Here is a 12,049-nt window from a genome sequence, read left to right on the forward strand (position 1 = left end):
GAATAATGAGGGTGGATCTCATTGAACCTATCAAATTTTGAAAGGCCTACATATTGTGGATGTGGAGAGGGCGTTTCCTGTAGTGGGCGAGTGTAGGACCAAAGGGTACAACCTCAGAATAGAAGGATATCCTTTTAGAACAGAGTTGAGAATGAATTTCTTTAACTGGGGGGTGGTGAATCTGTGGAATTCATTATCACAGATGGCTGTGAAAACTAAGTCATTGAGTATATTTAAAGCAGAGGTTGATAGTATCTTGGTGAGTCATGGCATCAAAATTTATGTGGGAGAAGGCAGGAGAATGGGGTTGAGAGTGATAATTTATCAGCCATGATGAAATGGCAGAATGGACTCGATGGGCCGAATGGTCCAATTCTGCTCCTATGTCTTATTACCTCTCTTTCTGTCTCCACAAGTACATTGGATCTGGTGAGTACTTGAAATGTTTTCTGTTTTATTGTCTGCTTTGAGATGAGCAGAATCAGAATCATCAGATAAAATTGTCCAACTCATATGTGAGTTCCAAGTAGTGTTTCAATTCAATTCTAGAGTTTAAATTACCTATTGGTGAGCGATGGGCCAATAACCATTCCAGTAAAAACCTTGCTGCTATAAAAGTCAATGGAAGAGCTCAAGACATCATTCTCTGCTGAATGGTCATTACATCAGGAAAGATCTTTCTTTTGCATGCTCTGCCTTCCAAAACTACTGAGAAAATGTGTACACTTGAGATGGCGGTCTGGCTGCAGACACAGTAGTGGCAGAGTCCTGCAGGGGAAGCCAGGAGTTTTCTGGAGGCATCCAGTCAGAAATCAGAAAGATTGTCAGGTTGGCAGGCTTATTGAAGATTTGGATCAGGAGTTTAGTGGTGCAGTTGGTTGAGGGTTGGTGGCTGGGGATTGGAAGGAGGGTTAGACCAGGAGATTGGTAGAGAAGCTGAACCAAGAGGTTGGTTGATGGATCAGGTTGGGAGGTTAGCAAGAGAGAGGGATGCTTGATGAAGATTTAGGTCAGGACTTTCATGGAGATAAAAAGGACAAATGCAAGCAGTGTGAGATTTTGATAGGTAGGGTAAGGGGTGGATGTTTGGTGGTTAGGGAACTTGGTTGATATGTGTTTAGTTAGGAAAGCCAGGTCAGCATTAAGGTAATTGGAAGGGGTGATGTTTTTCTGATGAAAGGGTGGCATCTGAATGGGGTGAAATGAAGAAATCTTAAGAACAAAATCTAAACCATAAAATGGTTTCCATATTCGTATATGAACACACAGTTATCACATTAAAATTTAGGGTTTACCATAGCACTGGTGGAGCACAAATACTACTTGCCAATAGCCAACAAAACAAACAAAACTACAACTACTTCATGAATCACATTTTTTCTGGTAGATGATCACTGAAATCAAAAGGCTGTAACTTCCCTGTCAGAGTTGTGTTTTTGAACTGCCTGTATGACCAGGCATTTTTGTGGTGTGAACTGAAGTCTGGAAAGTGCAGGACTGTTGCAGTGTGGTGTGCACAGAGGAAATCAAGGCAGTGGGCCCAGGCCCAAGAGTGGGGAAGAAGCTAGTGTTTGGCCATTGCTGGAGTAGACTTGGAGGCAAGTTGATGCAACAGAACAGAGGCGGCATTGCCCAGGTATGGGCCCAAGAGTGAGGAAAGATCCAAGGTTTGATTGACTTATTTGAATTGGAAAGATTGGGCAGAGGCTGAATTGAGGTGGCGTGGCCTGAGCTTGAGAGATATTGAAGTGCAGAGTCCAGATCCAAGAGCAAGGAATGACCCAAAGTTTGGACAATTTAAGTACCAGGCCAGATTGAAAAGCTTGGGGTGTTGGGGATGGTGAGGAATTGGTCAGTTCAGCTCGCTGCTCAGTCATGTTTACTCATCTCTGCTTCGAACTGAGGATGTGGCCTGCTGCTAACAGATTCCTGGACTGGCTGCAGTGAAGACTGGCTTAGTGGCTGTGTGACTCACTTTTGTGAACTTCAGTTCTGAATGTTAAGTGCTTACTTTTATTGAATAGAATTGAATTGACTTTATTACTTACATCCTTCATATACATGAGGAGTAAAAATCTTTACGTTATGTCTCTGTCTAAATGTATAATGTGCAATTTATAGTAAATTATAATAAATAGTATGTACAACAGGACAGTCAATATAACATAGAAATACATTTCTGTCAGCATGGAACAGTTCTGTCAGCATGAATTAATCAGTCTGATGGCCTGGTGGAAGAAGCTGTCCTGGAGTCTGTTGGTCCTGGCTTTTATGTTGCGGTCATATTTCCCAGATGGTAGCAGCTGGAACAGTTTGTGGTTGGGGTGACTCGAGTCCCCAGTGATCCTTCAGGCCCTTTTTACACACCTGTCTTTGGAAATGTCCTGAATAGAGGGAAGCTCACATCTACAAATACACTGGGCTGTCCGCACCACTCTGCAGAGTCCTGCGATTGAGGGAAGCACAGTTCCCATACCAGGCAGTTATGCAGCCAGTCAGGATGCTCTCAGTTGTTGCACAGTTTGTTTTCCTTCCTGCACATTGTGTGTTTGATGGCCTTTTTTAATGGATCTATTGGGATTCTTCGTTTTGCGGCCTGCCTGTACAGAGAGGAATCTCAAAGTTGTACAGAGTATACATACTTAGATAATAAATGTATGTTGTAGTATGCAACCAATGGGTTTTCTACTCTGAGAAGTCCTTAAGTACAAAGTTTTCTAAGTCAATATTGAAGTATACAGTCCAGTTGTCCTCAGTTCTAATGGATTATCTTCACCACAGGTAATTTGTCCTGAACTTAGTTTTCAGTCTCCAGTGTGTCCTGACCTACAGTCTATTCAGCAATGTCTCTGCGCTGTGACATCTTTAGGGACTGGAGAGTTTGTTCAAGCTACTTCACTTCCGCCACGAGATTTCTGAACAGGCCATGAAGACTTGCTCACTATTTCTCATTGCACTAATTATTTGTTTTATTTCTTATTGTAATTTTTAGTCATTTTTAATGGCTTGCACTGTACTGTGGCCCCAAAACAACAGCTTGCCTGCCATAGGCAGTGACAGTAAGCCTGAGATGATTCTGACCTCATTGTTATCATTAATTCTCAGAAGCATTGTTATTCATTCCTTGTACCCTTTCCCTTCAATTTATCTTCCTTCAATCTGTGCTTTGGACTTTTTGAAAATAATTATTTTTATTTGTTGAGTTTTGTTTTGATGTTTCTTCTATTTTACATATTTTGTACTAACATTGAAATTTTATTTGTGTCGTTTTTAATACTTTGAAGTTCCCTGAAATGTTAAAATTCTCTTTAAACACATAATTTTATTTGGATGGATATTACTCTGGGATTTTCTCCATTTCTCAGAGAACTACAAGGCAAGAAATTGTCACAGAGAAACAGTTTGCAAATGCAGCAAGTTTGCTTAATGCAAAGTTCACCTTTCCCAAGGCAGGCAATGGGGCATTGCACAGATTTCCCCTGTGCCCTAAAGGAGGCAAGGCATCTTCAATACATTTCTCTTAAGATGACCTAGGATTCTATTTCTCCTCCCTGAAATTTTAATTTTGCCTCACTTATGTTTGCCTGCAGCAGCATGAAAGTCAACAAAATCTGTGAGTTGTCTTTTTAAAACACAGGAGCAGCTTTTTAAATGTGCTGCTACATACATCATTTGACCCTACAGCATTCTTGCATCAGCTGCAGGCCTATTTTCTGCTGAGTGTTTGAAATAATGGGCTAAAATGAGCTGGATTCAGCCCTAGCACCTGAACTCACTGCCTGTGGCATCCAGCTACCTGCGCTTGCGTGAACGTGATGCAGAAGATATACTGAGCTGATGCTCCATCCCTGGGAACGGGGTAGTACTCTATGGTGAAACTTCACTCTTTTTCACTACCGGCATGCTAATAAGATTACAAACATGAAAAAATCTGCAGATGCTGGAAATACAAAGCAACACACACACAATGCTGGAGGAAAGCAACACACGGCCAAAATGTTGCTGGTTTATTCATTTCCATAGATGATGCCTGACCTGCTGAGTTCCTCCAACAGTTTGTGTGTGATGCTAATAAGATACTTGCTGAGACCCTAGAATGCACTAACAGCTTTTGACAGTGTATATATAATTCTAAGTTATTAACAATGCTATAAATACTACATTCAAAAATAAATAAGAGTTTGAAATAATAAAGTGATAACTAACTTCTCTTTTCAGGCCAGGAGTCAGGTTGAAATGGATGAGGTGACATCCATCACTGAACTTGTCCAGATCCCTTCTGGGATGTACTTGCCTGTGAATGGCTAAACCTCTATCAAACCCAACAATTTTCTGCACAATAAGTTAATAAGTCGAGATAGAAACTTACTCAAAATCACCTGGGTGTGCTTAGGACATTAGTTTTAGTTGAGAATATTGACCCACAGCAGTGCCAAGCATTAATCATCTCTTCTTCTCTCTAGGTGGTGAAATAGGATATAGTCCTTATGTGGACACTGTAACAATAATCGTCTCTGATGCAGAGAGTGTCACGGTGGATGGCTGCTGTTACGACGGACCTCTTCCACCACCAGTACCTCTCCACGGCTCTCTCCCTCTCTATGATCTGAACATCACTGTAATGCCAGTCAACAATCAGCCTCCTACAGTTAGAGTTGGTTAGTCCACAGTCTTGCATAGCTGTAAATAGTTTGATGACACACAGATTTTGTTGGTGTAGTTAGAAAATTGGGGAATGGATTAGATAAGCTGCAAAATCATGTTGTTGTGGTTATTATGTCATTTAATTTTTAAAACTATTTCAAAGAACATCTCTCTGCTCTTTTATTTCAAATTGCAATCTGCATCTGATCTTTTGAGTGCAGTACATCGGAATGTAGGACACAACAACGCAGCAGAGAAATAGGCACTTCAGCCCACAATGTTGTTCCGAACCAGCTAAAAAGCAAATCAAAAACACCTGAACACTAATCTCTCCTACCTACACCATGTCTATATCCCACCATCTTCCTTACATCTATGTGTCTATCCAAAGTCGCTTAAAAGCCTCTGATGTTTTTGCCTCTACCATCATAGCAGGCAGCGTAGTTCAGGCATCGTGATTCTCTGTGTAAAAACTTACCCCCTCACAGCCCCCTTAAACCTACCTTCTCTAACCTTCAGTGCATGCCCTCCGGTGTTAGACATTTCAACCTTGGGAAACAGATACTCCCTGTCTACTCTATCAATGCCTCTCATAATCTTATAAACCTCTGTCAGATCTCCCCTCAGTCTCTGCTGCTCTAGAGAAAACAACCCAAGTTTATCCAGCCTCTTGTGATAGCTCATACCCTCTAAACCAGGCAGCATCCTAGTAAACCTCTTCTTCACCTTTTCCAAAATCTCAACATCCTTCCCATGGGGGGTGGGGGGGCACCAGATCAACATGCAATACTCCAGGTGTGGCCGATTCAGAGTCTAATAAGGTTGCAACCTAACCTGTTGACTTTTGAACTCGATACCTTGACTAGTAAAAGCAAGCATTCCATAAGCCTTCTTAACCTCCCTATTGACCTGTGTAGCCACTTTCAAGGTGCTACAAACTTGGATCCCAAGCTCTCTCTGCTCAGCAACACTGTTAAGGATCTTGCCCTTAACAGTACACTGCCTCCTTGCATTTGCTCTACCAAGGTGCAACACCTCACATTTATCTAGGTCACATATTCTGAGACGATTGTTAAGCTTGCATTTCACTCGCTTAAACCTGCCCTCACATCTCATTTCGTTATTTGATTCAAAACAAAGTTATGAACTATTTGCATCTTATACAATTCTAATTAACTTGGTGACCATTTCATCTGTTTTAGATGGGAATAGAGATAGTAATTATGGTGTGGGCCTATTTCTATTGATATACAGCCTGCTGTGATTTTGGAGCAGGCTAAGTAAGCAAAGAACACTTTGGTTTAAAACAGGCAAATGCCACTTAAAGCATATTGAAACATAATGCAGTCTATTAGCATTCATTGTGTTCTACCGAGTAAAATTAGACCAAAAGACCATAAGACTTAGGAGCAAAATTAGGCCACTCAGCCTATCAAGTCTGTTCTACCATTCCAGCTGATTTATTATATGTCTTAACCACATCTTCCTGCCTTCTTCCTGTAACCTTTGACACCCTTAATTATCAAGAACCTATCAACCTCCTCTTTAAATATACCCAAAGACTTGGCATCCACAGCCATCTGTGACACTGATCTACAGATTTACCACCCCATGGCTAAATAAACTCATTCTCATCTCCATTCTAAAGACATGTCCCTGTATTCTGAGGCTCTGCCCACTGTAGGAAACATCCTTTCTGCATCCATTCTATCTAGGTCTTTCAAAATTCTATAGGTTTAAATGAGATCCCTCCTCATTCTTCTAAACTCTAACGAACAGAGGCCCACAGGCAACATGCCTCATATGTTAACCCTTTCATTCTCAGAATCATCCTCGTGTACTCCTCTGGACTGTCTACAATGCCAGCACATCTTTTTTTTTTGATAAGGGACACAAAACAATACTCCATGTGTGGTCTGACCAATGCTTTATAAAGTCTCAGCATTACATCCTTTCTTTTATATTCTAGTCCTCAAAATGAATTCTACCATCGCATTTCCCTTTCTGGCCATTCAATCTGCAACTTAACCTTCAGGGAATCCTGCATAAGGACTCCTGATTCACTTTGCATCTCCTACACCATTTTCCATCTGCCATTTCTTTACCCATTTTCCCAATCTAAATCCTTCTGTACACTCTCTGCTACCTCAAAACTACCTGCCCCTCCACCTATCTTCATAGCGTCTACAAACCTGGCGCAAAATCATCAATTCCATTCACCAAGTTATTGACATATAATGTGAAAAGAAACAATCCCAATAAGGACCCCCGTGGAACACCAGTAGTCACTAGCAGCTAACCAGAAAAGGCTCCCTTTATTCCCATGCTTTTCCTCCTGCCAGTCAGCCAATCTTCTATCCATGTTAGTATCTTTCCTGTAATACCTTGTCCTTTTATCCTGTTTAGTAGCCTCACGTGCAGCACATTTTCAAAGGCCTTCTGAAAATCCAAGTTAACTATATGCACTGATTATCCTTTGTGAATCCTGCCAGTTATTTTCTCAAAGAATTCGCAAAGATTTGTCAGGCAAGATTTCCCCTGAAGGAAACCATTCTGACTTTGACCTATTTTATTATGTGTCTTCAGATACCCTGAAACTTAATCCTTAATAATGGACTCTAATATCTGCCAAACCACTGAAGTCAGGCTAACTGGCTGATAATTTCCTTCCTTTTGCCTCCCTCCCTTCTTAAAGAGTGGAGTGAATGGACCAGTAAGCATCCAAATTAGTGGCCCCCAAACTAAATTGTGTTAGCTCATTTGCTTGGCTTCTTGTTTCTGCTTTGGTTTTTTTTTTGGTTGATGTCCTTTAAGAGTTCCAGACACAGTGCAGTATGAATCTTTATCAAATTACACTTACCAACCCATATTCCAAAACCAAATTTATATGTTCGGAATTCCTTACAGCAGCTTTGCTGTTAACATGTATCCAACTTCTTCTGCCCTGATAACTTATCCTTTTCAGACTAAGAATATTTGAGTAGTATAGTTAATTGTGTAGTTTCTTGCTTCCCATGGGACCTTCATCATTCTGCAGATGAACTGGATTCAATGTAATTGTATCTCATTCAGGAGATCTGATAACTGTAAAATGTATAATCTGATGCTTGTAGTAACATGATACCAGGAGCTTTGATTTTATACAATTCTATCCCCAGTGAATGAATACTTTGTAATAACACTCAGTCCCAAATAGTTGTAAATGGTTCATTCATAATGCTGAACTTGAACAGCACAAACATTTACAAGGAAAGTATACCCAAAAACAGACAATTTATTTTATTCCTGAGTAAAGTCTGAATCTATAATGTCAGTATTGTAGATTGCAGTAGTATATTATTATATGCCTGAAGATGAGGGTTAAAAATAAAATAATACCTGTGTTTAGGTTGGATAGTCACCATATAGAAAGCAATAACTCTTTTAGACCATAAGACATAGGAGCAGAGATAGGACACTTGGCCCATCGGGTTTGCTCTGTCGTTCCATCATGACTGATTTATTATCCCTCTCAACCCCATTCTCCTGCCTCCTCATGACTTTTGATGCCTTGACTAAACAGGAACCTATCAACCTCCTTTTTAAACATACTCAATGACTTGGACTCCACAGCCACCTGTGGCAATGAATTCCACAGCTTCACTACCCACTGGCTAAAGAAATTCCTCCTCATTTCTGTTTTAAAGGGCTGGCCCTCTTTTCTGAGGCTGTGCCCTCTGGTCCTATTCTACCTCATAATAGGAAAGATTCTATCGACATTCACTCTATTTTGGCCTTTCAATATTTGATAGGATTCAATGAGATAACTCCCTCATTCTTCTAAACTCCAGTGAGTACAGACCCAGGGCCATCAAATGCTGCCAATATGTTAACTCTTTCCTTCTTGTAATCATTCTTGAACTTTCTCTGTGCCTTCTCTAATGCCAGCATATCTTTTCTTAGATAAGGGGTCCAAAACTTCTCACATTACTCCAAGTACGGTCCAATCAAAACCTTATACTGCCTCAGTATTACAAACTTGCTTTTATAGTCTAATCCTCTCGAAATGAATGCTAACATTGATTTTGCCTTCATTACCACTGACTCAGCCTGCAAGTTAACTTTTAAGGAATCTTGCACAAGGACTCCCAAGTCCCCTTGCACCTCTGATTTTGAATTTTCACTCCATTTAGTAAATGGTCTATGGCTTTATTCCTTCTACCAAAGTGCTTGACCTACACTTCCCTATTCTATATTCCATTTGCCACATTTTTGCTCATACTCTCAATCTGTCTAAATCCTTCTGCTTCCCTGCCTCCCTGCTTCCTCAATACTCGCAATGTAATGATGCAGCTCTATAAAACTCTGGTTAGGCCACACTTGGAGTACTGTGTCCATTTCTGGTCACCTCACTATAGGAAGGATGTGGAAGCATTGGAAAGAGTACAGAGGAGATTTACCAGGATGCTGCCTGGTTTAGAGAGTATGAATTATGATCAGAGATTAAGGAAGCTAGGGCTTTACTCTTTGGAGAGAAGGAGGATGAGAGGAGACATGATAGAGGTGTACAAGATAATAAGAGGAATAGATAGAGTGGATAGCCAGCACCTCTTCCCCAGGGCACCACTGCTCAATACAAGAGGACATGGCTTTAAAGTAAGGGGTGGGAAGTTCAAGGGGGATATTAGAGGAAGGTTTTTTACTCAGAGAGTGATTGGTGAGTGGAATGCACTGCCTGAGTCAGTGGTGGAGGCAGATACACTAGTGAAGTTTAAGAGACCACTAGACAGATATATGGAGGAATTTAAGGTGGGGGCTTATATGGGAGGCAGGGTTTGAGGGTCGGCACAACATTGTGGGCCGAAGGGCCTGTACTTTGCTGTACTATTCTATGTTCTATTAATACCACCCACCCTCCGCCTATCTTCGTATCATCTGCTAACTTGGCCACAAAGCCATCAATTCTGTCATCCAAATCATTGACATATAACATGAAAAGCAACAGTCCAAACACTAATCTAGCAGATTAGCAGAAAAGGCTCTAGTCAGTCAACCAGAAAAGGCCTCCTTTATTCCCACTCTACGCTTCCTGTCATCAGCCAATCTTCTATCCATGCTATTAGCTCCTGTGCAGCAGCATCTTGTCAAAAGCCTTCTGAAAATCCATGTAATCAACATTCACTGACTTTCCTTTGTCTATAGAGGCATAGAAAAGTAAAGCACAGAAACAGGCCCTTTGGCCCATCTAGAGCATGCCAAACTATTTAAACTGTCAAGTCCCATCAACCCGCACCCAGACCATCTCTTGAAAGAATTCCGATAGATTTGGCAGGAGAGATTTCTCTCTCAGGAAACCATGATGACTTTGTTCTATTTTATTATGTGTGATCCGAAACCTTATCCTTAATAATGGACTGCAATGTCTTCCCAACCACTGAAGTCAGGCTAATTGGCCAATAAATTCCCTTCACCTGCCTCCCTCCCTTCTTAAAGAGTGGAGTGTTGTGCCATTTTCCAATCTACCGTGACCATTCCAGAATCTAGTGATTCTTGAAAGATAAGTTACTGGGAAAAATGAAGAAAGCGTAGGATAGATGTATTCTAAAAGCAAAGAAATACTCAAATGGCAAAATAGTACAACCATAGCTGACAAAGGAAGTCAAAACTAATGTAAAAGCAAAAGATACTGGGAAGCTTTTAAAATCTAAAGAGAGCAACTAAAAGAATTATTGGGAAGGAAAAGATGAAATATGAAAGTAAGCTAGCAAACAATATCAAAGTGGATAGTAAAAGCTTTTTCAAATATGTAAAAAATAATAGGGATGAGAGTGGATAAAGGACCGCTAGAAAATGAAGCTGGAGAAATAATAACTGGGGACAAGGAGATAGCAGATGAACTAAATATTTTGCATCATTCTTCACTGTGGAAGACACTAGCAGTGTGCCAGATGTTGAAGGGTGTGAGGGAAGAGAAGTGAGTGTAGTTACTACTACAAAAGAGAAGGTGCTCAAAAAGCTGAAAGACCTAAGGGTACATAAGTCTCCTGGACCAGATGAAGTGCACCCTAGGGTTCTGAAAGAGGTAGCAGTAGAGATTTTGGGGGCATAGTAATGATCTTTCAAAAATCATTGGGCTCTCACATGGTGCCAGAGGACTGGAAATTGTAAATGTCTCTCCACTCTTTAAGAAAGGAGGAAGGCAGCAGAAAGGAAATGATAGACCATTCAGCCACACCTCAGTGGATGAGGTTATGGAGACACAGGACAAGATAGGACAAAGTCAGCATGGTTTCCTTCAGGGAAAACCTTGTCTGACGAACCTGTTGGTATTCTTTGAGGAAAGCAGTGGATATTGTATATTTGGACTTTCAGAAGGCCTTTGACAAGGTGCCACACATGAGGCTGCTAACTAAGTTAAGAGCCCATGGTATTACAGGAAAGTTACTGGTGTAGTTAGAACATTGGCTGATTGGTAGTTGTGCTGTCAGTGACTAGTGGTTTTCTGCAAGGGTTGGTGTTGGGACCACTTCTTTTTATACTGTATATCAATGACTTAGATGATGGAATAGATGGCTTTGTTGCCAAGTTTGCAGATGATGCGAAGATGATATGAAGGAGGGGCAGGTAGTGTTGAGGAAACAGGTAGGCTGCCAAAGGACTTGGACAGATTAGGAGAATGGGCAAGACAGTGGCAAATGAAATGCAATGTTGGAAAATGCATGATCATTCACTTTGGTAGTAGAAATAAATGTACAGACAATATTCTAAACAGGGGAAAAAATCCAAAAATCTGAGATGCAGAGGGACTAGGGAATCCTTGTGCAGAACAACCTAAAGGTTAACTTACAGGTTGAGTAGGTAGTGAGGAAGGCAAATGTAATGTTAACATTCATTTCAAGAGGTCGAGAATATGAGAGCAGGGATGTGATGCTGAGACTTATAAGGCACTAGTGAGGCCTCACCTTGGGTACTGTGAACAGTTTTGGGCTCCTCATCTTAGAAAAGATGTGCTGGCATTGGAAAGGGTTCAGAGGAGGTTCACAAGGATGATTCCGAGAATGAAATAGTTATCATACAGGGAACGCTCGATGGCTCTGGGTTTGTACTCGCTGGAATTTAGAAGGATGAGAGGGGATCTCATTGAAACCTTTCGAATGTTGAAAGACCTAGACAGAGTCGATGTGGAAAGGATGTTTCCCATGGTGGGAGAGTCTCAGACAAGAGGGCACAGCCTCTGGATAGAAGGGCATCCATTTAAAACAGAGATGTGGAGAAATTTCTTTAGCCAGAGGGTGGTGAATTTGTGGAATTTATTACCACAGGCAGCTGTAGAGGCCAGGTCGTTGGGTGTATTTAAAGTGAAGATTGATAGGTTCTTGATTGGACACAGCATCAAAGGTTACGTGGAGAATGCTGGGGAGATTAG

The 12,049-nt window shown here is 41.0% G+C and overlaps 1 protein-coding gene across 3 annotated transcripts in view; it reads left to right on the forward strand.

Moving 5' to 3' along the window:
- Positions 1-12,049, forward strand: part of frem1b (Fras1 related extracellular matrix 1b) — a 237,134-nt gene that overhangs the window by 119,282 nt on the left and 105,803 nt on the right. For all 3 annotated transcript variants that reach the window (XM_072274667.1, XM_072274668.1, XM_072274669.1), the window contains exon 17: positions 4,464-4,658. In XM_072274667.1, coding sequence (XP_072130768.1) covers positions 4,464-4,658 — 195 coding nt within the window. The remainder of the gene's footprint in view (positions 1-4,463; positions 4,659-12,049) is intronic.

The sequence above is a fragment of the Mobula birostris genome, chromosome 12 (assembly GCF_030028105.1).
Source record: "Mobula birostris isolate sMobBir1 chromosome 12, sMobBir1.hap1, whole genome shotgun sequence".
Lineage (NCBI taxonomy): Eukaryota > Metazoa > Chordata > Chondrichthyes > Myliobatiformes > Myliobatidae > Mobula > Mobula birostris.